The sequence below is a fragment of the Falco punctatus genome, assembly GCF_963210335.1.
Source record: "Falco punctatus genome assembly, chromosome: 6".
Lineage (NCBI taxonomy): Eukaryota > Metazoa > Chordata > Aves > Falconiformes > Falconidae > Falco > Falco punctatus.
Genome location: NC_137585.1, coordinates 85,688,964 through 85,716,950, shown reverse-complemented (window position 1 = coordinate 85,716,950; position 27,987 = coordinate 85,688,964). Strand labels below are relative to the sequence as shown.

At 43.3% G+C, this 27,987-nt stretch overlaps 1 protein-coding gene across 1 annotated transcript in view; it reads right to left on the bottom strand.

Annotated features, from left to right (window-relative positions):
• IL17REL (interleukin 17 receptor E like) overlaps window positions 1-27,987 on the bottom strand; it is a 123,002-nt gene that overhangs the window by 43,195 nt on the left and 51,820 nt on the right. Inside the window, exon 17 of the mRNA XM_080393999.1 lies at window positions 1-27,987. This exon is cut by the window's left edge and continues 43,195 nt beyond it. Within this exon, the coding sequence (XP_080250125.1) occupies window positions 27,960-27,987 (28 nt within the window). The 3' untranslated portion in view covers window positions 1-27,959.

Sequence of the window (27,987 nt, the reverse complement as noted above, 5' to 3'; positions counted from 1 at the left end):
GTCCCCCCTGAGACTCTTCCGCAATCTAAACAATGCCATCTGTCTCAGCTTCTCCTTGTACATCAGGACCGGCTCTAATCCCTTCGTCATCTCAGTCGCCCTTTGCAGGACTCACTCCAGTACGACGCTGTCCTGCCTGCCCGGGGGAGCCCAGGCCTGGGCCGGGCACTCCAGCTGTGGTCTGGCCAGGGCTGAGCCGGGGAGGGAGGGTCACCCTCAGCCTGCTGGGGCTCTGCGCAGCCCGGGAGGCCGCTGGCCGCTTCGGCATGAGGCCGCATTTCTGGCTGATAATTTTAGTTGTATCCCGGGTCCTTTTTGGCAGCGCTGCCACCCAGCCAGCCGGCCCCGGCGCTGCGCAGGTGCAGGGGGACCTGGCTGTCCCACGTGGCAGGCAAACGTTCTGCCACCAAAGTGTTCTCCCACCGCCCTCTGGGGCCTCACAAATGCTCTGGCGCTGCCCTCCCTCATCACCAAGACCGAGCAATGTAGCTAGCAACCATTTGAAAGCCAGCATGGAAACTTAACTCTATTTTTGGGGGAGCCAGGCCCTGCCCTGACAGACCCCCTGGGCAACCCTCACCACCCCCGGCCCCCCACCCACGGGAGCCACCATCCTGTGCCGCACCATGAGGGACACACGTGGTGTCAGCGCGCGTAGGAAAGCTGCTGCATTCCCGTTATGCAACCCCGCTTGATTTAACAGTTCACAGAAAACACAGCTCTCTGCTGAACACCGCGAGACTTCAGAGCACTTTCTACTCAACCTCCCTGGCGAATCGCCGGTACACCTGCGAGGGAGGGTGCGCAGCGAGCCCCCCGCCTCCATTCCCTGCCGTTTGCCACACGCCCGGCCGCGGCTGCGGAGCGCAGGCAGCGCCGTGGGCGCCCGGGCCGGCGGCCCCGCCGGGCAGCAACGCCCTCAGCGGCGGAGGCCGGGCCGCCCCTCGGGCTGCGTGCCGCCCTCCCCTGCGGGACCGCTCTCCGCGCGGCAGAGCGAAGCGGGCGCTGCTGCGGTGCTAACTCGGCGCCTCTGTGCCCCGGGCACCCCGGGGGGCGGCATCGCCCACCCCCCCGCTGCCCCGCCACCGCCCGCCAGAGCCGGACGCGGCAGCGGCGAGCGCCCGGCAGCGCCCCGCCGCCGCCAGGGGGCGCCCAAGGGCCGCGGCGGCAGCGGGAGCGGCAGCGGGGCCGGGAGCGGGAGCCGGGGCTGCCCCGCTCGCCCCGCAGAGCGCGCCGCCGTTCCTAATCAGCTTTGCGCTCCGCAACGGAGCGATGCGGCTGGGGAAAGGCGTTCCCGGAGCTCCACCGCGCTGCGGGGATGATGTGGCATTCAAAATACATAGCTGAAATGAATTTCTAAAAGTTTGCAGTGAACAAACCCACCAAAACTATTGAAATGGTGAAGGTGTCCTATACCAGCCCGAAAATGACACCTACTGCTAATCTTATTGCTAGAAGCGGCAGGCAGCAAAAAAAAGGGGGCCAGTCCTGCTTTTTGGAACGCGAAGCAGTAGGTGGGGAGGGGCGGCGGGACAGGCGGGAGCCTCACGGGGTGCGGAGCCTGGCGGTTTGTTTTCCTGGGCCAGAGCAGATGAAATCCCCGAAGTGCCTTTTCAGATTGTTGCCAAATGATACTGAGCAAATCAAAATGTGGTAATGAGTTGCAACAGTGGAGGATTGTCTCCCGGACAAAACTCTGCAAGAGTTACTGTGTTTCAGTAAACAGAATTTCTGTGGTTTGAAAAAGGCAGGGGTGGGTTTGGTAAAGCGGTTAACTTACCAAGGGGTACATTTCCACATGGGGCACAACCTCCAGGAGTGTCCCGTGTTGTGAAACTTTACTACCTATCACTTACATTAGGGTGGTGTTTTTTTTAATTCCTTGATGTCAAAGCAAGAAGTAAATATCCATTTGGTGTCCTTTGTACATGAGGTAACACACAGAAGGCTTGAGCACCTCATTTTAGGTCATAAACTAAGCTGTGGGCACAGCATAGGCCAGTATTCAGATTCTCTGAATTCCAGTCCACCTTCCCACCCAACACGAAACTCTAGTACCATATTCGTGCAGCGAGTCACATCCTTCCACATCATACAGTTTGATGCTTCTCATTATACTGCTCTTGCACAGCTTTAATTTCATAGCAGCTTTGGAAAGATATCAGCCCTGAAAATGTCTTGCAACAGCAGAAAAGAATCATTATCAGCTTGAGATACTAATTCTCATTTGCAATATCAACAAATCCTCACAAACAGAGATAGTGCCACGGTTCCATTAAAGCCACCTCCTGCCATCTCGGAGGGGGTCAGGAATTCATTCTCTGTGTGAAAAACAAAGAGTATTGAAACATTTAGCTCAGTACCGCTGGGACTAGAACCTTTTCTCAGCACAGGGATAAGACCTCTTCTGAATCCAGGGTTAAATTTAAAAGAACGGCTAAAGACATATGGTCTTTAAAAAAGATGTTCTTCCTGCTATCTCTACCTCTCTCCACGAAGCCTAACCTACCGCTAGTCAAGCAGAAGACCGTTCTTTTTTTTTTCAGGTCAGTTTTCTTCCAAGTAAGGGAGTTGAATCAGCTCAGGGTCTGACAAGAGCAAATTGGTGCAAGATGAATAGGGAAATCATGCAACTGAGAGTAAGCAGAGACAAATGTAGGATGGAGGACGTCACTTCTTCAGCCGTGATGACTGGCCCAAGCCATCTTAAGCCATCAACTTTACCAACAGTAGCTGAAAAACTATATACACAACCACCTCCCTAAGTGAAGATTAGCTTCAGAGCTTGTCATGTCTGGACTCCTTTTCTTCTGTAGGTGACCTTCGCTTAAAAGTATACCTGACGTTGCCAGAAAGAAATTAAAAAAAAAAAAAAAAAAAAAAGAGAGAGAAAACAGTTTTCAGTCCTTTCACAGTGGCTTTTCTCAACAAGTTCTATTAAAAGACAAAGTTCATGCACAAATAAAACCTCCCTGTGTCCCAAGTGCATGAAATTGCCCTGACTTTAGTCACACATTCTCCTTTCAACTTGACAGCAAAATAGTGCTGATTGAACCATCTTCTCCAAAAACTGCAAGCACTCACTGCTCCTGGATGACATAGCCCCATGTTGCAATGTAACTTCCTATTTTTGCAGTTTTCCCAGTTCCTCAGAATTGTACTTGTACAGGAAGGGCAGCACATACTGCCCCTGCTTTTGATTTTACTTTTTTCTTAACAGTTCCTGAGAAATTCTTTAGGTTTCTATCAAAACTTTCTCACGCCTCACTGGAGGACAGTAGTACACTTGGCAATGCTATGGATCCTCATGGCAGTGACCTCCAGAAGAGCAAAGTCTTGCTCAGTGCCATATTCTCCACACATACCTGCTTGGGTGACATTTCCATTTGCTTCAACAGCAGTGCCGATCAGGTACCAAGAGGAGGAGGACAATTTGCTTCTGCATTGCAGTATGACTGCACGTGGGACTAGCACGTTCAAGACACTGAGTGTTCATCAAGATCTGACATACACTTAAAAAGTATCGACCTGTCAAACAGGATCTGCAGAAACAGTGGGAATATTGGCAATGCAGGCTCAAGAGCGAAGGCAACAAGTTCAGGCACATCTCGAGCAACAGATGATACCAGCAAAGAGGAAAGTGTGGGTCCTGGCCCTTCAGCTGCTGTGGGACCATGTCCACGGTTTATGGACAAGTCACAGGAACACTGAGTTCCCATTCACAGGCGCAATTTCTGCGCTTCTGCTTGTAAAAGATGGATCTTATTGATATGACCTGAAAGTGTCTTCATCTAGTTTTTATCCTATTAAAATAATTATACCACTGTTTTGAGCAGCAAGACTTTTTGTCCTATACCTTCGCACATTAAGATCCCTTGCTTGCTATAGTGGACGCAATAAGCATTTATTTCATTAGGGTCCTGTCTTGGTTTTATTAAGCATCTTTTGTATTAGTTATAGTTTCCATGTTCTTGGCAGCATGGGCTTTGATGTGTAAGTTCTTCAGATGCGTTCTTGGAATAAACAACAGTTTTCTGAAATAGCCGAAAATATCTGTTCTGAGCAAAGCCTTGGAATACGCGTGAGAGGCTGGGAGAAGTGGGGGAGGCAGCTCAGACTGGCCTCTGGTTAGGGATTCCCAAACCATATGAGCAACTCGTGGTACACAAGATGTTTCAAAACATCCCCTGCGCAGGAAGGTAGAAAAAGAAACTGCTGCTGACACCAAAATGCAAGAGGAACTTCCAAGTTTAAATCCTTTCTGGGCTGATTATGAAGTTGCCAGGTAATTTCTAATCACCATGTAAAAATCAAAACTTTGAAAAAGGGTTCTTCTACCACTAAAATTCATGTACATGAGCCAAGACAGACACAGTTTAAATGAATTCCCTGTTCCTGTGACCCCAGCAAAGATGCCCCATTACTTCTATATTGGACAGACACCGTGCTAACACTACAAAACTTTTACCATGGAAAAATTACTGGCTAATAGTTTGTAGGATGGGGGCTATCTTTTGCATTTGCAGTGGAATAAGTTGGATTGGGAAGCTGGTCCACACATCAAATCTCTTTGCTCTTCTTGTTGCATTTTCTTCCATCCTCTTTGACATATAAAATACTAGTAATTTGCTGAAGTGACTTGCCCTCCATTCAGGTGTCATGTCACCCAGCACAGCTGCAGGTGAGGATGGCTTCCCTTATCCCCTGGGAAGTGGCTTAAAGAAAAAGAATTCCAGACCTTCCTTTTCAGCCATGACCTGAACAGTAAGCTCCAATAGCAGAGGCCACAGTATTCCAGATCAACAAGCACACAAGGTGATGGCTGTTGCAGTTGTCCGAGTTAGCCAGCTTCCTACTTCCACCCTCACAGAGGAAAAAACCCTTGGATTTAGCCTGGCAGTAGTATATTCTGGGGGTGGTAGTCTGCCTTTGGGGATATTCATGACATGTATTTTGTTTCTCTCCCCTGTGTTCCCTTTGTTTACACCCATTTGTACAGTGGATTGCTTATGACTGAGGAAAACCCTTTTCTTCAAAGCCTAGAGAGCTTGGTTTAATTTCCTCAATTTAATTTAATTTCCCCACAGTTCTGCATTGGAGTGCAAAACAGTGTGTGGCTGTGCTTATTTATTAGGGATCCCCAGGGGCTGAGCTTGGCCAAGAGACTGCCTTCCTTCCTGCCAGTCCATCCCTGGCAGAAAAGTTACGTGAGCGAAGATACCGGAGCTACCATCACCCTGGGCTGCAAGACAGCAATGAGATTATGAATAGAAAGCAGTTTTAGTAGTGAGAACTCATTTGAGCTGTGAGTGTGTCGAACTGCGTATGGGTTCTTGGCATACCCGTAGTGCTCATACTTGGCACCGCAGTCTCTTTGCTGTGTATGTTCAAGAGACAAGAGTGTGAATATTTATACCTGCCTATACAGATATGTTGCGGGCACGCACTCTGTGGTGGTTCAAGCTTCTTGATGGAGGCACAAGGGACAACCTGTGCCTATAACAGCAGTTCCCTTGCTGAGGAAAACAAGGCAGATAAGAGTAGGCAACACAGTCTGAAAAATTCCAGTTACTGTAACATAAGTTACCTTGAGAAAATCCCTCAAAAGGGAAGTCCTGTGAGGGATTTTCTTCTGTGGGCAACCCCAAACTCCTAATATGCAGAAGTGAAGGAGAACAGTGATTACAGGAGTGCTTTGCTGGCTATTAAATCCAGAGGCTTCTGTAAATTAATGTGTTACCAGAGACAGAGTTTTTTTCATTCAAATGTCTTTTTTTCACAGACAGTGCTGAGATCTCTGATGCTCTGTTTCACTACACATGAAAAAAAATGTAAATAGCATAATGTCAACAGAAATTGGTCCATTAAAAGTGCTAAAAATACATTCACAACTAAGTCCATCTTGTAAGAGCTGTTTATCCAACCTACAACCCTTCTCCAGAGCTCCTAAATGGCTGGAGTTTGGCATACCCTCCACCTCCATTATTCCCATAGCAACGCCCAAGGAGACAGCCAAAATACATGATCCAAAAGACAAAGCATGGGATGCTGTCTGGCACCCAGATTTTAGGCAACTATTCCTACATGAGGTGTCGCAGCACTCTCCAAACTATCAAGCTGCAACAAGGTCTTTTACCATCTCATACCAGCATACTCTTCATGCCAGTCCCTCTGCTGCCTTCTCCTCACCTCATCCAGAGCATACATTCTCCCTTCTTTTGCTTCTTCCTCCCTCTGCTTCTTCCTCGGCCACTCTCTCTTCATTGACTCTCAACCACTTCACTTAACCAGCCACAGCTGCACCTTATCTACATCGGCCAAGCCACCCCTGAAACTAACCCACAGTTGTATATTACCAATGCTAATTAACCCAGCTTCGTTCCTCTACAATGGGGTTTGTGAGCTCTGAGGAAGAGCATAGTTGAACATTTTTAGGTTAACAAAGATTTTGCAATCACTTTCAGCAGAGTGGATTTTTAAGAAATACCTTGTACAGGGTAGAAACAGTGTAGCGGGTATCTGCTAACATAGCATGAGCAAATTTAGGAACAGGCTGCTTCAGCGCTTCTTATGTCTCCAGACAGTGGTTCGGGGTGGAGAGTTGAAGTATGTCACACACTTAGATAGTCTCTTTCAGATGGGAAAGCTCATCATAAAGCCTGGTAACTCTGTCTGTCAAGGTTTTGATGATGACAATTAAGGTAGAAAAGATTACTATAGAGAGATTTTTCACATCACAGTGACCAATCTAGCTTTAGGTCAATGGGTGGTGAGGTGCTTCTCCCACCTCCGCTCTGTGACAACAGAATGTTTAGGCTGTGTGGCACCATGGGATCCCCCTCTGATTTTGGAAAGAGCCGTAGCAATCAGAAGGAGCTGAGAGCAAGCGGACAGTGATTCCTCCACTGTCCAGGAGACACCAGCAAAGCACTCCTAACTCTAAGCTCTTCAGAAATGGAAACATTTAAGTTTCTTTTTGGTTAGTCCTGTAAAGGAGTCAAACCTGCAGTAAGTACAAAAAAAATCCTTGTTGTTCAGAATTTATGACTGTTCACTTGTGGTGTTTAAAGACATGCCTGATTAAGTTATCCACCAGACTGTTCTAATAACTGCAGCACAGAGTAATCTGATGCCAGATGCATGAGTTCAAACGCTTGATTACCTCCTGGCATTCAGTAAAGCTCTGTTTCTCACTTCAGTGTCATTGTCTATCATAGCTTATACTGATTATCCTGAGATATGTTATAGAGATCATTCACGGGCTGTCTGGGCTGCTTCAGACTCCAGCGCTGGAGGAGTTTGCAGAGAATGTCTGTCTCTCGGGCAATACAGGTGGTAAAATACGTGACAGCAATTTACCAAAGTATGATAAAATACAAAGAGCAAGTTAAAAATGTTTTGTGCCTGCCTCTGGGTCCTTTTCTGTCTCTCTCTGAAGTAAATATTGGCAAAGGATTTCACCCCAAAAGGCCTGTTTCTACCCATTAAAATTACCTAGAATTAGATCATTACCTCAGTCTGTGTGGTTAAGTTACATTCAGAAACCGAAGTTTGTTCACTTTCCAAACAGTGCCTATTTCTTTCCAGTGACTCTGATAAGAGAGCAGACAACCAGCTCAGCGGTAGATGTCTGCACCTGACCAGATGAATCCCGTCAGCCAAACTGTTGCCCCAGCAGCTAATTAGAGGCTTCTCAATCCCTACATTTTTCGTTGTGAATACATGTTTTCTTTTGATCACTCTACATAGTCATATTACTTCATTATGCTGGATGTATGATGGGAGGTGAAGACCTGAAAATTAATAATTTGAGTTCACTTCAGTAAACCAAAGTGAATTTTTTTGATTGTGGACTATGATAACATTTCATTTAGATTTTAAAAACAGCAGGAAAACGTCTAGATTTTTAATTAAACTTTTGTGGGAACATCTGTTCTCTGAATAACTATGTGCTCACGTTTTTTCTTCATGTGTAACAAAAACAAATGTCGAAATACTGGAATTTTGCTTGGGATTGAAACTGGGTTCTGTTTAACAGCACTAAACACATACTAAATTCAGCCAATTAGGTCACAAAGTTACATAAGGACATTACAACAAAGAAGAACCTACCATATGTAAACAGCTTTGTAGTGTTTTCCTTTCACATTTGCCGTAGCAAACCATGATGCTGATTGCTATGAAGTACTGGCTTCATCCGTATTGGTAAACTGGACAGCCGGGTTGTGTCTTCTGACCATGCAAACAAATGGGACAGCCTGGCTCTCTTGCAACAGCATAGCTAGACCTTTTCCACAAGGTGGCCTTCACCATACTTACTGCAACCAGCCCCTGGCCTCCTGTTATCCCTCGAGCAAACCCTGGCCATCATCTGAGGGAGTGCTACGTGATGGTCATGCACCAAAACTGGTCCAGGCAGAGAGGTAGGAAACACCAAACTACAAATGAGAAATGCTACTTCTCAAGCCAATGCCTTGGCCCTGTTTAGCTCTCTTGCAGTACGTTTTTAGTTTACTACTGATAAATGAAAGTAAGCAGTGTAGGCTGGCTCATGCCCACATGACTAGAGGTTAGCTCCCTTCAGCACAGATCTCCTCGTGCCTCAGTGGTACACTGACAGTTCTAAGATACTGCTACTACTCAGTCTGTTGCTTTCAGTTCAAAGTGTTTAAAGTAACGTAAGAGGTGTTTTGCAGTCCTTCAGGATGTTTTTGTAGCAAGCAATGTAGAGCGTGCGTTGTGTGACCAGGGACATGCTCTAGCACCGTGCGGAGGTGAGTGGGAGGGAAAAAAATGCTGATACATCATGGAAAGACTCTACAGGGGAAGAGAGCCAAAGCCAGGGTAGTCCCATACATACTACCCTTTGGGAAAAGAGCCTGGAGTGAACTGTCCCCAGAACTATGCCTGGGCTTTGTCCTGGCTGAAGCAGATAGGAGATGGCCAAACCAGAGCCATGGAGTGAAACAGCAACTAAACAGAATGAATAATCAAAGTCCCTCTCCTTTGCCCTTGTGCATTTAGCAGCAGTAGCACCTTCAGGTTGTAATAAAATGACTGATGGTGGCCCATCATCACCTTTGGGAACTCCCTGTGGACTTTAGAACTGGACTCTGGAGTCAAACCATGCTTAGCTCTCAGGTTCTTTAAAGCCAAAACTTTTAAATGTTAAAATTTCACTTTCAGTTTTAGAACAACTGGACTTGAGGGAATGTGCAATTTCTGCACAAAGGAGAACATAAACCTTTGCTGTTCCAAACTGGAGCATTTTTGTGTATGGTTTGTGGCCAGGCTATTGAAACAACGCTCGTTGCATGGTAACAAAGTGACACTATCATCTGTTTTGCAGAGATACGATTTTATTACAGTGCTTCCCAGTGAAGAGTCCCCTTTAATAAAAGATTCATAAATGTCTATTTTCAAAAGGCCTTATCTGAACCATAAAATTTATCTTCAGGCATGTGCTATAAAATGAGGCTGTGGCACTCAAGCATGATTTTATATTTCTGGCAGCATCCTAGACAGTATGTTTAAATTTGAGTTGGTTTGCCCTGATTCAGTCTTTTTTTGGTAACTTAAGGGATGTCACAAATTATATCACATTTTTATAGTGTTAGATTTTTTTAACAGATTTAATAAAAACCCAAAAGAAGGCTGGTTTTATGCCTGTAATTTTTATGGACCAATAAATCTGTGAGATGGACTGGTGTTTCACAGCCAAATTCCAGCTCTGTACAAGCATGTTATTTTCATTGTCTTTGCAGAAACACTCATTACTATAACCAAGACTCTATACAAAATCTTGTAGATACAGGTTTGTAATCTACTGGGAAATACCCCAAGGAATCACTTCTTTTTAATGCACTTTCATGTTTAAAGGTTAGCCTGACAGACTGGTGACTCCTCACAGAGAACTATGGTGCCAGAGCAATAGCAATAAACAATGTAGTAAATGTGAAATCATTTCAGGTCTGTGTGATAGCATCTTCTGCTAATTACATGAAAAAGTTCTTGCTTTCATGCACAGCAGGAACTAGCTCAGTCCCCTGAGCTGGGAGGTGGTGGGGCAGGGACTCTACCTGCCAGGCCAGGCACACGTAGATGTTCACATACAGCAACAAGCCTGTTTCCCCAGATTGCTTCGATACCCAACAGCTGCACCTTCAGCCTACATCCAAAACCCCGGGTGTACCAGCGAATCACCCTCTCTTATGCACCACCCAAAATGCCTGTTTATCCTGGGTCCTCCTACTGCCAGCTCCACTCAGCACCACAGACACCACCACCCACATACCACCAGATATCTCAACGGTTAGTCCCAGTCCCGCGTGTAGTCCCCCACTGTAAATCCCTTAACTGCTGCCAGATCTGCCAGACTCATCAGCAAAGTCATATGATGGCTAAGTACAGAGCCACAGGGCTGTAGAGCCAACGGGGCACCCACTAGCCATACACTGGCCGCTGTTGCTACACTCTGTTTCAACCTCAAGGTCTCCTTTCCAGTCAGTGTGGTGCAGCAAAGAGGGTGACAACCAGAAATACACCAAAAGAAGTGTCAGGAGGTGCGCTGACTTGATGATACAACCGAAAACAAGCTTGGGAAAGTTCATGCTAGGAATTAGGTAACACAGAAGTACTTTGTTTTCTAGGAAGAAGTGACACTGCAAAAATACTGTAAGGTAAAACAGATACCCAAATGAGCTCGTAGGTTAGACCATCCCAGTGCTACTGGAAAGGGGTTGAGTCTAGGCATTTTGTAAAAGCTCATAAAAAAAGACAATGACTGACTAGGATGTAGCTTTTCTGGCATGGGAACAACCATGAAAGCAAATATGAGAGGTGTATGGCTAAACACAGGCTGTAATATTTGTACATTATATTGTATGGGTAGCAAGCATGTTGTAAATACCTTGTCTTCACCTCTTCCTCATCCCTATAATCCCCATACATGCAAATATTTTACCAATCCCACAAGACTGTGTCTCTGTAATTCAGTTTTATCATGCCCGAGTCCACATATCTTCCACTTATTATTCAAACTAAATCACAGTTACAAGCTAGAATGGCTTGAAATGTCTCATGGTTTTCTGCAATTCAGAGTTTTCAGAATTAAAATAGTTTTCTCTTTTTTTTTTTTTTTTTTTTTTTTTGGTTTGTTTTTATAAAGCCAGGGCTTCCCATTTAAAAAAAAAAATGCAACAGTTTTTTGATCTTATCAGAAGGCAAAAACTGATCATCTTTCCTTTTGTCCCATGGAAGGGAAGGGAGTGAAAGTAAACAAGGAAATCGAGACATTATGCCTCTGAGAGAGCAGAAGGAAGAATTTCCATAAATAAATCCATCATTTGGTGAGAAAATGTTAGCTGCAGGAGGCAGCTCCTTACCGGAACTAGCTATAGAGAGACAGGTGAACACAGAGCACAGTTATAACTTATCAAACAACCGGCTGCCTGAGGCCACCCCTTAAAAAACTATGGACAGCACATGGCTGGTGTTGCCAGAGGGGAACGTTCCCCAGGGTGACAGCGTGGTGATACCCACACTCTGGTCCCCAAGCCTGTGCCTGCCTATCCCTCTTCTGTAAACCCACGTTCACTTCATAGAAGCCTTTTCAGAGAGGCATGTTTCCTCGCTTCATGGACACGTCTATCTATACCACAACACTCCTTACCCTCTATGTACCAGTCCCCAGAGGACTTTTCACTGCTTATATCTGAACAGAAACTGTAAAGTCTTCTTCTGCTGAGCTGGATCTGCTCCTGTTTGAAAAAGCAGCTCACAAGACGCTTAGTCCTTCCTATTTAACCCTATATAACAAATTCCATTAAGGGGCACAATTCTTTTTTGAAAAGACCTACAATAAATCTTTATGACTCAGAGGGGACTCCTGACCAGAATGACTGACTAGAAAGTACACCCCAAATGAGTTTTTAGTTAGGAAATTATTCTTATTTTCCCTTTCTATACCAAATCTGGAATGTGTATTATACCTGCAATCAACACTGTCATGAGTCAAAAGGTGGAAAAAAATTGCTACCCTTTCCTGTTTAGCATAAATTTGTCACTGATATTTTAGATAGGTCTAATCAGATTGATGTAGTCATAGATAACTATTTTCCCAAAGAGTCATTACACAGTATGTTAGCCAAGGGATAACATTTTAATGACTAGGACTGAATAATGAGTTCAGCATACACATGAAAGCTGAGAAGTTCACGCAAAAGAGGAAACAGCCATTTCTTAACACCTCTGATTTGCTTACACTCCTGTGGCTTACTACATATCAGTAGTATCAGAATTATCCTACATACCAGAAGTATTTCCACAATCCAGATCGGTGTGTCATCATCCAACAATCTGGCATGAGCTAGCCTGCAAAAGAGCAAACATCTACAGCAAACAGAGCATATCCAGCCTGTGATTGATCTCTTCCTCAACTTTGTACTTAATATGCCTCATTAAAAGTGAAAATGCTGGTTCAATTCCCTCAACACCCACGTGGAGAGGAGCAGTGATAAACCACACAGCTTGGAGTGTGTTCAGCATGACTGTCCTCACCAGCGCAGATCTCTGAGACCCCTGGAGCTCTATGGAAAACAGAACTATTACAGTATCATCTGACTGCTGCAGCTGAAGAGTGACAGCTCCATGTGTTGCTGATCCACTGGCAAACCCCAAATTTCCAATTCAAAATCCCAGCAGTGTAAAATGCAAATGGGTAACCATAAGCCTGGCCACTGGAAAGCCTTCAACCTACCTCCTATAGAAAGCATCCTACTGGAAGATACTAGTTTCCAACAGGAAGGTATAAGCTAATTAGTGCTATAGTTAGAACCTCCTCCTCTTCTTCCAGATGTTCCAGGTATCCAGGGAGTTGGGATACCACGTCCTTGACCTCCTCTGAAGTTCCTTATCTTGCTCACTTCACGGGATAGCATTAAGAAAAATAAAATCTGTAGAGAGTTTTAATGGTTTCTAATTTAAGTTCATTAACCTTGCAATGTGAGTAGCTGCTAACTGGCTGGGAACTGGATCGGTTGGCATGGCAAAAAAACGGTGTCTTAGACCTTCCTGACTGACCTGTGCCCTCCTTAGGTGCAGTGGGGTTTTCCCAGTTCTACAACAAACCTGTCAGGACCATTCTGATGAGCAGTAGCCGTCCACGAGCACAGAAAGATCCCAGCCTGCAAAAGCCAGAGTTTGCTCAGTGTTATCTATGCAGATTCCAAGGGGTTTTCTCATCAGAAATAACCCATAACCAGCAGAAAAGAGGAAGTCATACTTCCTCACACACCCGCATTAAACTTGATTGACACTAATGGCATTTAGTACTTTCTCCCTTTGTCACACCATGTTGCTCTCTAGTTCTGCCCAGGATTCCCAGCACTAGCAGACTTGGTCTTATCATGACAGCCTTACTGGAAACTGTTGTTCCTGTTGTTACTTTTCACCAGATTCATCATTCATAATTATTGCACCAGTTTTCAGAAATGCTTGTCAAGTGGAAATCCCCAACTTTGAACAAACTTATACAGATTACAGTCTGTGTTATAGTTGCCTAGTTTCCTTACAGGAAACTGGGGACAGGTTCTGCTTTTAGAATTAGCTGGTTTACTTTCCCCAAGTTACCGTCCTTTGAAAAGGAAAAGAAGCTGTGTGGTAACTAGAAAGCAGCCAAGGATAAGCAGTTTTGTAATGGGTTGTATGTCAGATCATAACCTTGGTTATTGTTGTTTCCGTGCCAAGGCTCAACTCCCCAACATAGCATGCAGCCATTGGAGCCAAGGGAGTAACTTAATTACCTGGACGTAGCAATAGGCTGTTCCCTGTGGTGGCGCAGCCACCATGGCACAGGGACTGGTTACACAAATTCTTCCTCTGAAATCTCTGGCATAATTCTCTTGCTCAAATAGTCTGCTTCAAAGAGCACCTGGAATCACCTCAAAGCATCCTCTTATGCAATTGGCTGAAGCTAAAAAATCAAATTGTGGAATGAGAATTTACATTGAAATGGTTGTTATTGGTGGTGAAGCCCCAGTTAAAATTCAGTCCCTGAATTCAGTCTGAAGTTAACAGTTTGACTGGAACAATTTAGGGACGGGAACAATTTTCAGGAAGGCTGCTGCGGATGGAGCGGCACACTTCACTCATAAGGGAGAAGCAGCAGTATGTTTATTGGTATGGAACAGCGATATAACAAAGTTTCACAGTAAATGCAACAGTGGTTTAACGATATTCGATGGCAAGGTACACTTGATTATTTATCGCACAAAGGACAGGGTCAGAGAAGACTGTCAGGGGGACCCTCCCATTGAGTCATGAGATTTGGAAAAGACCCTCTTGTGTTCTAAACTCCTTCTCAGAGGGGAGTTTAGGTGTGGCTAGATCCAGACTTAGTCTCAGACATGATCAACAGTTTATATCTAAAGGATTATATGTGCACAATTCATCCCTTATATCACCTAACTAGGATTTCAAAGTTCAGCATACTATGGATCACTTACCAAGAATATTGTTGCAGCAAGGAATCTCTCAGCCTTGAGGAATAACCCTGAGAGGCGTCCCTGCTCAAGGGGAGATCCTGGCGTGCAGCCTGCTCAACGGGTCCTGGGCTGTCCACTGTTTATGGAGTAAGAGAATTGACTTATATTTGCATACTGACTACAGAAGTTAGTTTCTGTCAGACTTAGTTTGAGTAGGATCTTGACCAGCGCTGTGGTTAGGTGGGAGCTTTGTTCAAACTATCCCTCAGCTACTGTGCTGTTACCTGTCTCCCCCAAACTCACTTTGAGTGGAATGCAGCCATCATGACCAGATGCATCCATTAGGACCGCCACTGATGGCTGTCACTTGAGCAGGGTGACAGGAAATAAGCATCAGGATGGAGCGGGAGACACCACCACAGAGGACTAGCAAAAAATAAATAAGGAATAAGATAGTTAAAGAGATAAGAAAACATGACTGACTTCAGCTTTTAGATTTCTGCCTGATAGTGAAGCAGTTCTGAAAGACAACTTTGTATAAAGTAAAATTCACCTGAAAGACAAACACTGATACTATGCCCCTCTTCCTACCCAATGACAAATTAAGTCTTTCCACATAAACAGTTGGAGAATGCAAATGACTGAAGTAAAACAGAGAACAAATTACTGAAGTACAATAGAGAACTGATAAGAAAACACAGAAACTACTCCTGAAGCCAGCTTCTCACCACAGGGAACGGGCAGAGCAAAATAAACATTTGAAAACCTCTGGCAAAATAAAGTAGGAAAAAAAGTTTGTCGTCACAATTTCCCCCAGTGGAAGCTAAGAGAACAGAAGGTCTAGAAAGAGTGCAGAGGTGGAAGCCAGTCCTTGGTCTGCATGGCTCAATCCAACAACGTTATGAACACACTGGGAGATAATTCTTTGTGCAATACTGGGAGAAGTATTAATACAAACTGATGCCTCTTTAATAAGGAAAATCAAGGCAGTAAAACCAAGTCACTTTCAAATTCAGGATTCAGAGTCAAGCAATTCCCCCTCCTTAGAAATTACATCTTAGTGTGTGCATGTGTGGTCTCTGAACACTTGTCTCTGCAATTCATACCTCAGTCATTACCACATAGGAAGGGATAACGTGACAGCAGATACCTCCTTTGCATTTTCTTTCAAAAGGTACAGCATTAGTCATAGGTCGCACCTTCCTCTCATGCACATTCTTCTCTTACATATAATTTTTTAGCATTTTTCTCCTTTTGTTCCCCTTGCATCTAAGTGGAATTGAGATTTTTATAGGGGAAAAATAAAAGCATTTGCAAACTTGCATTCAATTCCCCATTATTGTCTTTGCAAAGTAGAAGGAACTTCCACAGAGTCTGATGTTGCTATATTAATAAGTAAAGCTAGTCAAAAATTAATTAAGAGTTAAAAAGCTGTGAGGTAAAAATGGCAGTGTTTGCAGTTCTGAGCATGGTTTCATGTTCAGGAGAATGTTTTAGAAACCCTGGAGCTGAAACAAGCATCATGAAGAGGAAACTGCAGAGGGTGACCTACAGTAGACAGCGTGTAGGCAATGGATATCTGAAGAGAGATGAAAAACAAAAGGGATCTGAAAAATTTACTTAGCTGCCTTGACAGAAAATTATTAGGGAACTGTGGATTTCAAGCCTGCAAAAACTTCAATTCAGGACCATGCGCGCATTTTTCCTCTGAAAGCTCTATGTGGAGTAACTCTTAGGAAAGAGGATCCACATCTACGGGGAGTGAAACCAGGCCCCACAGCCACCATGGCAAAGCACCACTGCTTTTCATGAGGAAAATAATTCACAGTAAGCGTTAACATTAAGCACCACAATATAACAGATTAATCTGTAATTAGCTTTCATTTGCTTTTATGAGCCCGTATCTCTTTTCCAGGGAAGCAGCAGGGAAGTCACCCTCAGCGTAATCCCTCCACCTGGGGATGAAGAGCTCTCCTCTGGAAAGAGCAGCAGCCCCGACAGAGCCTCACCTGGGCCTGCTCCCTGTGCCTCATTTGTTAATTGAGATTGCATGTGTATGTGTTTGCTTTATGGAATGCATGTTAGAACAGGAAGACAGAGCATTTCATGTACCTATTATCTATCCTCTTTCCAAATAAATGCTTCGGGGACATTTTCCTGGCACACAGTAGCCTCTCTCGGCCTGCAGGCTGGCCCGGGCCCCAGGTTTTGCAGCCTATTTTCAGCACACTCAGCAAAGGTGTTGCACACCCCACCTGCCCCAGACTCACTCCCACCAAAGCTGCAGTTTGGCCTTTACAGACATCACGGCACAGCTCCGGCCAAGGGACTCCTGTTCCTTCCCACGAGTTACTGAGATGCAGGCAAGGGCAGCTCAGAGGCACACCAGTGTTGGGGTGTTGGTCATAACAAGTTTGCATTGCGGTTCAGTCTCATCAGTCCCCAGAGGGAATTTCCAGCCTTGTTTGCTCTCCTCACTGCACCTCAAGCCTCTACTTTGCATTTATTAGTGCATAGGTGGATGGGAGTCGCTCTTCCCCCTCCTATTTTCTGTCAGACCCAAAAGGCGATGCGTGCAATTCCCAAATTCTGGAGATGGGGCAGAACAAAACGTCAATAGCAGCACTCAGACTCAGATGGCATTAGCAAATCACCTGGCTTCACATCCTACTGAATAAACTACTGGATAGGGTAATTTCCAAACCATCATACCGTAACCTTCAGCATGCAAGTGCATCAAAAGAGGGATGCCTCTGTTTCTTCTTCTGTCACTTTTAAGAGGAAAGAGAGGCTGAGTTGCTGCTCAGGGGTCCCACTGGGCCTTGAAAACACACAGAGAAATGGTGTCCAGAGAGTTTTCCAAATGGCCTGTCTTGAAAAGCAGAGAGAGACTGACAGATGTCAAGAAATTAATAAACAAACAAATGAAAGAAAAAAAACAAACAAGCAGATAATTAAATGTCCTGGATATTGCATGGAAAATTTTGCTGTGCATTTGCAGAACCATGCAATTGTGGAAGTACATTTCAACACAGGTTGAAATTCCCCCTACCAGACTCCCAAATGCAGCAAGACTTGAGCCTAGGCCCAACAGGTAGTCTCTTCTTTCCTTGCTAGTCATTACGATTTGAATTCTCTGTTCAGTTTTTCACAGTTAATCAAATAAATATTAAACCTACATAGCTGTTAAGAAACACTTGATAAAAATCACAGCTGAGAAGATGAAGGAGAATGACTAATCTGAAGCAAGCAGTACTTTGCATAAATTAAGAAATAAATACAGGGAGACATATTATTCACTGCAGAGCACTTTGCTTTGGAGCACTCCATGGCTAATGGCAAGTCACTCCAATGCCATCCCACAGTTTTCATTTTTGGCCCTAGCTGTGCTATTAAGCAATCTATCTGAAGACAAAGTCTTCTAGTGACAAAGAACTGAGGATGAGAGAGATGAGAGAGAGAGTTTGGAAAAGGTATCCACCAATTGAAGAAGAAATATTGATATGAATTTTTACTGATGTAGAGGGAGCACATCTTGGTTTCTCAACCATTTAACATTCTCGTAAATTATCTAGGTACCTATATAAAATATTTGCCAAAGATCCTAAGGTATTCAAGCTGAGTATGACAAATTACAAACGGGTTTCACAACAGCGAGCAGCTAGTGATAAAGCAGTAGGTGATATTCATTGCTGATAAATCAAGTGATGGGGTGGGGGAGAACAATCCTAACTTCACAGCTACAGAAAACACCACTGTCACCACCCCTACTGTGAAACCTTAACTACATGCAGAACTACATGCAGAATGTATCCTGGGCTGGCTCACAGTAAAATGATAGACCTTGGCCGGGGGGGGTGGGGGGGGTGGGGGTGGGGGAAGAGAAAGCTACTATAATGAGGTTGCCAGACTTTTCTAAAGCTACCTATCTTGCAGAAAAATATTATAGTCCATATATGATACAAGTCACATACAGCCTGCTCTAGATAGAAGTGATTTGGACTGGAGAATTAGGAATATTTCCTCTTAAAACCTGACTATATAAAGAGCACAGAGCTGTAACAGTGCATACAGTGCATAAGTGCCACCGTATATGACAGCTTACTTACCATACAAACGTCCAGGTAAGGAGTGAACATCCTCTGGCTGGGTCTTCCCTGCAGATTGGCACAAGGGCATATTAACATGCATGGAAGTGTTAGCAAAAACTAAGACAAGGGAAGTGCCAGCAGTTGTCTTTTTTTTCCTTCTGATTTTGCTGAGTTAAAGAAGAAAAAATGAGGCCATTCTCTCTTGTGTCCAGTCTATAAGATGCAGCATCCGCACAGAGCATAAAGCTGCATTTTTTTTTTTGTAATATAGTGCTGAACTCTGGTTTAGCCATGAGCATTAAGGAAAGACATCTCAGACTTCTAACAGTTTCATGTTGCCAACAGTTCAGTACCTAGTAGTACTTATTCAAAAAAGGCATGTAGCTGCCAGCATTATTAGGTAGGGAACAGAGAACAGGACAGAACATCACTACACCACTGTATAAACTCATGAAGCACTCCTAGTTTGAATACTGTATACAATTCAAGTTATTTCTATATAAAGAACAATTAAATAGACCGGAAATCTTCAAACTGACAGATCAGGAGAAGATAATGTGGAGGTCAATAAAGCATAAAGAGTGAGAAAATGTGTACAGAGAAACTGTTCATTGTCCCTTTCAACATAAGAGCTAGAGAACAGCTAGAGCTAGGTGAATGGCATAGTGGCTGGTGACAGGTTTAAAGCAAAGACAGATACTTCACACATCACCTGCTTAAACTCTGGAGTCCCTTGCCATGAGAAATAGGAAATTTAAGAAGTTTACATGAGTTCAAAAAAAGTTAGGTAAATTTGTATAAGAAAAACCCTTCCAGAGATATTAAACACACACAAAAAAATTCATTCACCAAATTCTTAAGAAATGGGCACTGAAACTGCCCTATGCTTGTCCTGACTATCTGCAGAGGTACTTGTTGAAGACAGAGTACAAGTTAGATGAACCTTTGATTTGACTCAGTACCAAGTCTCATATGTCCTTCTACAAAGTCAGGGAAGCCTGAGGTGACTGGACAGAAATGTGAGAAGGGTAAAGGTGCAGAGAAGCTCTGCTGACAATATGCGTTGAAATCCTAGCTAACTTGTCAAGATTGTCTTTGGAGTGCTCTGCTACAGGTATGGAAGGATGGGATTTACAGAGAAAAAGATTTAACTTTTCCTGCCTCTGTCTGATTCCCTATATTGCTCAGACAGGAATTTTTACTTGTTCCAGCTCCTCAGCCCCACTTCCCCAGATGCCATCCAGCTGGGCTCCAAGAACAGGAGAGAACATGCAGTGCTGTATGACAAAAAGCGAATGTGTGCCTCTAGCTCTGGCCCTACAATCCTCCCCCAGAATGGACTTGATTTGGAGACGGTATAAAGGGAAGGGGCTTGGCTCATCATATGATATAACATGGTTGGAGGAGCATCTTTGTCATAAAACACAGTCCTGGCAACTGTGAAAAAGTAGCTACCCACACAAAATATCAGGATTGCATCCTGCCCTGACTTTTATCAATGACGACCAAAAGTCAAGCCTTTACGGAAACTTGCATGATGACAGCAGAAGCGTGGAAACTCATAATATCCTGATCCACAGCACATCAAAATTTGCCTAGTGTGGAACAGACTTTGATTTCTCATGCTTCTATACCATATATACCATTGTACCCTCTGAACAAAACATGTAATTGCCCACAGTTCAAAAGCTGTTCTGTATGTCTCATAGCCTGTTCTGCTTACCTGGAAATTAATCACTGGACCTCACAGGAGAACTGAGAGCTTTTGTGCTTCTGGGAAATGAAACTCAACAGTGTGCATATATTGCCAAGCAAAAAAAATAGCTCAAAAGACAAATGGAATCCATATTTGTCTGCAATTTACTACTAATTACTACAGATGACTTACAGATCAGAGGCGTACTTTCCTTGCGTGGGACAAAGTCTGTTTTCTTCGTGACAATACTAAGTGAGCAGTGAACAATGTTGTTTCTGGCAGGCATAGTGATTGTTGCTCTGAAGCAGTGGTTCACAGGGCAGATAATAGGCAAGAGAAAGTTTCTCATGATGTCAATTCTTCGCCTCCCTTTGTCTCACACTTCACACACATGAACATATACACACACCCTTCACAAAAATTCACAGCCATCTGACCAGCCATGGGATGGGAATTGTGGTTGTGAACTATATTACAATGAACATTCTTTAAGTGACCATCCCACTTTGCTGGAGTTTTTCAGAATTCCACAAAAATGGCTACTACATTTAAAAGCAGTTTCTTTACAGACCTTAAGATACAGAATGCTGCTACCCTGTATGCTGAGCCTTTCACAAACCTGTCTCCAGGAAAGATTCGGTTCAATGGTTCTTCATTTCTGTGAGCTGCAACCAAAAGTGGGTTTAATGGAGAAAGAGAATGAAAACTTGTGAGAATCTAAACCACATTAGCCTGTAGTGTTTGGCTCATAGAATACCAGAAACACAGATGGTGGGTTATGTTCTTCAAACGCAGTCACTGCTTTTCTCTTGTAATGATGACAGTGCTGGGGTATTGCTAAACTGGGGTACAGTAGAGCATCCAACCAGGAATCACAGAGTCCTCTTCCATCTGAGGCAGTGACACAATGGCAGCAATTTTTGTACAGCTATTTCCCATGATACCCAATGTCTCTGCACCAAGCAGATAATGACAAGTGACAAACAGCCCTCACAAGCACACTTACATTATCTTTGTTATCTTTTCCATAGAGTAAATCTTGGTCTGCGACTTCAGCTTGTGCAGACTAGGTTGTGTATATATACTGTTCCAGGGCTCTTTCAGGAGTGGGCTGGCTATATCCACATCCCACAAAGGGAGGCAGAAAACCCTGGAGCCCAAGCTATGCACATGCTTTGTCTCAGATTGGAAAAGTTAGTTTGCTCCAAGTGAAAGCCCTGGAGTGAACCACTATGTATGTAATGTGGATGATCAGAACCCTGAAATAAACTGGAACAATAAAGTTTCACCCTAGGGATGACAAAATACTTCTTAGTCAAAGAAAATAACCAAATATCAGAGAGGGTTTTACTCCCCAAAGACCGAGGGTCATTTCACAATACCTCTTCAGACCCAGCTTCCTGAAAGTTGGCCCTGTATCACATTCAAATGCCTTATAAGACCTTTGTAGCAACCGGACCACATTTACCTTAGCATCCTGTTGGTGTTTGTCTCTCTGAAGTATTCCTTTAAGTTAATTCCAGCTGGCTGTGATTGAAAGAGATGCCTCCTCAGAGGCACTGCACCTCATGGGACACAAGTTAAAATAGGAGGAAAACAGAGAAAGAGATAAAGTCATTAATAATTACATTTATGCAAGCAAAGATATCCAAAGCCATTTCTGGACTAGAGAAAGGCAGAAGAACAAAGCTCTCACTCTGAACTTCCAAAGTTCTGCTCACAGAAGAAAAGTCAGAAGATTGCTTGTCAGTGAAGAACTAACACATGCTTCAGCTGTGAAGGCAGAGGTTCTTGATTTGCCCCTGGCCTGTGTTGGACTTTGGGTATGCCACAGAGGCCTAAATCCCCCGCGAGGTATCCAATTCAAGAACATGTGAGCTCATTTTCATGTGGAGGCCAGATGGAGCTGCAGTGGAGCAGCTCCCAGGAATGAAAATTAGCAGACAAAATTAAGAAAACATTGCAATACGATGGCATCTGACCGTTTTGCAGGAACAGTTGAAGGGCACGCAGTTAACCAGAAGAAAAATGATGGCTGGATTTTACTGCAGTTTTTACTGACAGACTGGGAAGCTGGGTTGCAGCACTTCTTTTTGGAAGTGGAGATACTGTCTGGTGAGCTGGCCAGCAACAACTAGCTATTTGGTGATGATTCTCCTGGTTAGTAGAAGCAGCTGAAGTCTGATCACCTTGGAGCTTACAAATAAAAGTGATCTGTAACATACCCTTAAAGAACTAGAAACATGCCTCCAGAAAGAAACTTCAGGGTCACAAAACACCACAGAAGTCAGCTGCTTGAAAACAGGCCAAAGGATTTGAGTCAGGCTAGATATTTGTGACAGTTTTCTGTTCATCATTAACTCACAGAAACTTAAAGGAACATAGGAAGGATGTCTCATCTTGAATCATAAAAAAAACCTCCACAGGCTCTGAAGGAAGGGACACCACATAAGGTAGCTCATTTGGCTCAGCTCAGTTTCATACCTTAAAAATAAGCCAAGACAGAAAGAGCGAATTTGGGAAACACAGTTCAAATAACACTACAGAACATACATCCAGAAAAAAGGCTGAAGTTTTGTTTATATAGCAAGGTGAGGACAGATACCAGATTGCTGTCTGTGCTCTGACTTGGTCAGAGCAAGTTAGCCTCAATCAGAAACCACATTGGTGTTGTGGTCAAAATGATCTGTCCTGCTTTTCAATAAATCATACTAGTTTAGGCACATTCCCACACAAATACAGTTAAGTGACTTCCAGGACCCTGATACACAGCTATCTTAGAGCACAGATGGAAAAAGCTTGGTCTAGACCATTTTTAGATGGTCTAGAAATATTCTGATATATTCAGACACCCATGGTTGTAAGTTCATCAGTGTAACCTGGGTAGGGAACAGATAAGAAAGAACACGTCAACGGAACAAGCAGAACATTTAAGGGTTATTATGTATCTGCAGATGTACAGAGAACCTTGTCTTCAAGGGTGAGCTGGCAAAAGCCCAGTCTGAAGTCACTTAGCTGGCCAAGGTCTTGCAAATAAAAAAATAAATGAGTAGAAACTACAAGTATAGGAAGATATTCTGGATTTCATGAAGAATGTGAACAGAGAACAGAAGAGAAAGAGCCACCAGAGAGGAAGCAATGACTGCCATGGAAGTCCAACACTACAAGTCAAGAAGAGATTCATTGTAATATTAACTAAACAAAGTGAAAGTTCTACTTCTAAAAAAAAATGGAAACTGAGAGTAAGGCAAAAAATTAAAGAAGCAGCTGTCAAGTTCCAGTACTTTTAAGGGGGAAAATGGTAATGAAAGGACTATCAAAGATATGTGGTTGTTGTATAACTTGTCATTTCTCCACTCATTTAAATCACATCTTTGTTTTCTCTCCCCACTGTTAGGACTGTTATCATTGAAATAGAAGAAAAAAGAAAAAAATGACAGGCTGTTTCCACACTCCTAACTCATGCTCTGCACTTAGAAGCTGAGGCATAAAATGGCTTGCTAAGGACTCAACAAACCGTGAAGCTCTACAGGTAAGAAGCCCATAGGCACACTGAAGAGGACTCCCTGTCATACAAGGAGGTTCTGTGTTTGGTTGCCTCCCACTGACCATGACATTATGCTCCACGAAAAAGGGGACAAGATAGATCGGACAGGGATGAAGGTAAGAAGCAACTCGGTAAAGCAAATGTATGCTGCAGAGCAGTACGTGCCTGGTTAGTTTCCACCCACATTCCCATTTTACCTGAAGGTTCTGTGTGAGGAGTGGATCTGAGCCAGCAATGTGGATCTCACCTGAGCTGGCTGGCTTTGCCTTCCTCTTCCCTCTCCTGCCTCACACTCCTTGCCCGCTCCAGTCCATCTCCCCTGCCCCACCTCCAATCATCCTTGCCTCCATTTCTGCATATCCACTTCATCCCTCACCCTTTATGGGCTTCCCTCTGCAGGCCTCATATGCAGCGTTTCCTACTGAGTGCTCCCTACCTGTGCCCATAGATGGCTCAAAGTACATTCTCCCCATCTTTTATCTAGTCATCCTATCTCTGGGCCTTCTTTGCCTTTCATCCTTTCTTCTTTTAGAAACATCCCATCAGAGAATCTTGCCTGTGAACTACTGGCCAAGCAAAACCGATCTTTGGAATGCATATAAGCTACAAGAGCAAAGCTCTGAAAGATCTGCTTTCTGGCTAAGAGAGAAATTGTTCTCTTAATTCAGGAAAGGTATTTCTGTGTACAGTAAAAAGCTTACAGGGGGTATGAAATATAAGATAAAGTCACCATTTTTTAAGGCAGCTGTTACAGGATGTAAGCAAGGGGAACTTGCTCCTTGCAAATTTTCACAGTAAATTGAAGAAAATACATTTTCTTCTGTTTGCTAAGCACAGGTTATGTGGCCAGGTTGCAGTGTTACATTACAGTTCAGGCGATCTGCTATCTAAAGAGCTAATAAGAGCAGCACTGGTTTTACTTCCCTGTAGCTGGACTGCTTCCCTTCTGCTGGCTCACATATGCCTGACTTCATTAGTTCAGGGAGTGAAATCAGTAATAAAGTAACCTTACAAAAGTAGACATTATTTCTCTCCCCATTTACCTCTCTGAAGTAGTTTTACCAGAAGTCCAGAAAAGAGACAGGTCAGGAACACAGCCTGCAGAGCACTGGGCTAGATATGCTGTGGCGGTTATTACGGCTTAGTGAATACACAGCTACTCATTAGGATGTGACAATTCAAGCATGCCACCCAACTATAACTTGCTACCAAGACAACGTATCCACTAGTGCAGATAAAGGCACCCAAAATACTCAGCAGCATCAGTCTGGTTTCCCACACCAGACCCAGTGTGGGTGTGGCAAGTGAAAATAAGTAGTTAAACGAGTGGAGGAAAACTGCTTTAATTTATGTGGTAACTTTAAATATTAATTTCAGGTTTGTGCAATGCACTAGACACAATGCCTTTTGAAGAAACTACTACAAAGCATCTATTAGTGCTTTTGCTATACCTCAATGATTTTCCGATATATGCTAATAGCTTAGAAGAACTGGGACAATGATGCTCCGTGATAATAGTAAGAATGTACTTACGAAATGAAAATCAAATAACTGCAGGTTGTCTCCAAACAGGGTGACTGGACTGAGCCCAGTCAGTTAAAGGAATTTCCTTTAACAAAAGAATGGAGGCTCTAGACAATTAGCCAAGTCTATAGACAATCACATAGGGGATGTTTGCATTTGGCGGTTATTACAGCACATTTACTTATGCATTGGTTAATATTGCAACATCGTTGCATAGTTTGGGTGAGAAAAAGAAAACATTTCAGTGGTCAGCGGAGTGAAATGAGTACTTTTAGAGTTGGGAAAGATTCTCATACTTTCTTCTTTCAGGATTGACCTACCAATGTCTAAAATGCCTTGTGAAAAAGCCAAAAACCACTTTATTTTTACAGCTATAATGTCACAAGGACAGTAGTGTCTGGTAGCTTAGTAATGCAGAACTAACTTCTCTAGAAAAGGCACCACTTGAGTGGAACTCCTTCCAGTGCACTGCAGGTATAGGGTGGTCCAGTTACTGTTTGAGAGAACAGGAAGAGCTTGTCTCAGTTGAAGCAGGAATTTTGTATTCAGAAGAGACAATGTTTACCTGAAGTAGTGTATTAGAAACGGGACTCTTTAAAGATCAGCTTAGGAGTCAATCAGAAAAGCTGCCAGCAATTTTCTCACTAGACAAATGCAGACAGACAGACCTGAGCCGAAGCATGGAAATACTATTAGGGATTATTTGCAAACACTGCCATAAACAGGGATGTCTTAATGGCAAGCATTTAGGCTAACTTGTCCAGACTCCCTCTAAAACAAGTATCCAAGCAGAATGAAATATGCTTGGGAAGCACCTGTCTCTCTGCAGTGGCCATCATGGGAACCTAGACTACTACCTTTGAATGAACACTTTACTTTCACACAGTTAATTTAAGAGACATCAGCTATATTCACCATTCCAGCTTTCGTGTAAAACAACACCAAAGTGATCGGGACCATGGCTGGTCACATTCTCTTTGGTATTTCTGTCACTGCAGCCGATAAGAGAAGATACACTGCAAGAAATTTACTGTCTGTGCAGCTGAAACAGGATCTTATCATTGAAAGCACCCGGCTTCAGCACAGCTACTGTTGCTTCAGAACCTCATGAGAGCTTGTCATTGGAGGTGGTGGTTTGTCTTAGCTATTAAGTTTTCAGATCCTGCCACACCTGTATAATTTTAATTCATTTTCAGTCTGAGGACATATTCAAAAAGTTGATCTTAAGACTTCGCTGCAATGAAAAGCACACTGTACAAATCGACCTTTCCCGCAGAAAAGCCTTTTCCACTAGAGGAAAGGAGTGATGTTATGATGCTCTCTCCATTGAAGGGCTGAACGTCTTGTTTCTGGCTGCAGTCTGGAGGGTATTAATGGAAAAGCAGATGTCTGAGTAGATCAGTGCTGCTATTTCACAGCCAAAGCAAGTAACTAAATGCTTTAGGAAAGCTGCCTTGCTGCCTTTGCTTTTGGAGCTGTAGCCCTGCTCAGAATAAGAATTTATCTAATAGATGTGCAGTCTACACAATGAAGCTTTGATATCAACAGAGCCAAGCAGAATTTGTCCTCTCCAGGGCACCTCACAAAACCTTGTGTTTTAACACAGCAGATACATCTCTTACACCAGATTTGTCTCCTGTAAATTACTCTTTGAAAGTCTGGAAACAAAAAAACACATTGAAATGGATGGAAAATATTTTTTTTATTGATCAGCTTCTTGTTCCAGACCCTCGCTCCCCACCCATATTCCAAATCCCACATGAGCAATTCCACATGGTTTCAGGATTTGTTATTAATCATCTTTTAGTTGACCTTATTTCCTTGTTACACAACAGGAAATAAGGATGTTTGACAGGGGTATTCAGTGAAATAAAGGCCAAATGTTTGATAATCAGTACAGTGTGTAATATTATTCCCAACAATTGAGTATAAATACTGATATAATGGGGAAAGAAAAATACTTCAGTTCTTCCCACTGAACGGCTTCCTTCTAGGCTGGATTTTAACATCACAGTTTTAAATAGCTATCAGACCAAAGATGTGCGCCTCCTCATATGAAGAGGAAAGTTATCTCCAAGTCAAATACAAATGCAAATACAGAAATTAGTTGTTAGATATATTTAAAGGAATATGGTCTCGCACGGTGAGATCATCACAATGAAACAAAGGAAATTACAAGGAATAATGTAACAAAGCTGAGAAAACTTCTTCCATTCTTCATTTCTCAAAAACATTTTGTTATGGTTTAAAAACAAATGTTACAAAGAAGAAAATCTGAAATACTTGTTCTGTAGGTACACAGGGTACTAGGAAAATACTCATTTATAGCTTATTGTATATAAAATACTAATTTAGAAGGAAAACATGAACATGATTTTTTAAGTCATCTAAGACATTTTTTAAAAATACTGGGAAATGAGGGATTATAATCCAGCTTCTTTTGGTCGTGTTAGAATAGGCTTAATTTTCTAAGTTTTTCACTCATGAGAATAATCTCACAGTAATTAGCAGAAACTGCTACCATGAAAGATGACCAGTTAGACAAGACTTGCAAGTTACACCAAAATACAACTGAGTGTTGAGAAGATACTAACGACCTTGAAAATGTGCTGTTAAATTCAGTGCAAGGAATGCACAATCTTCACT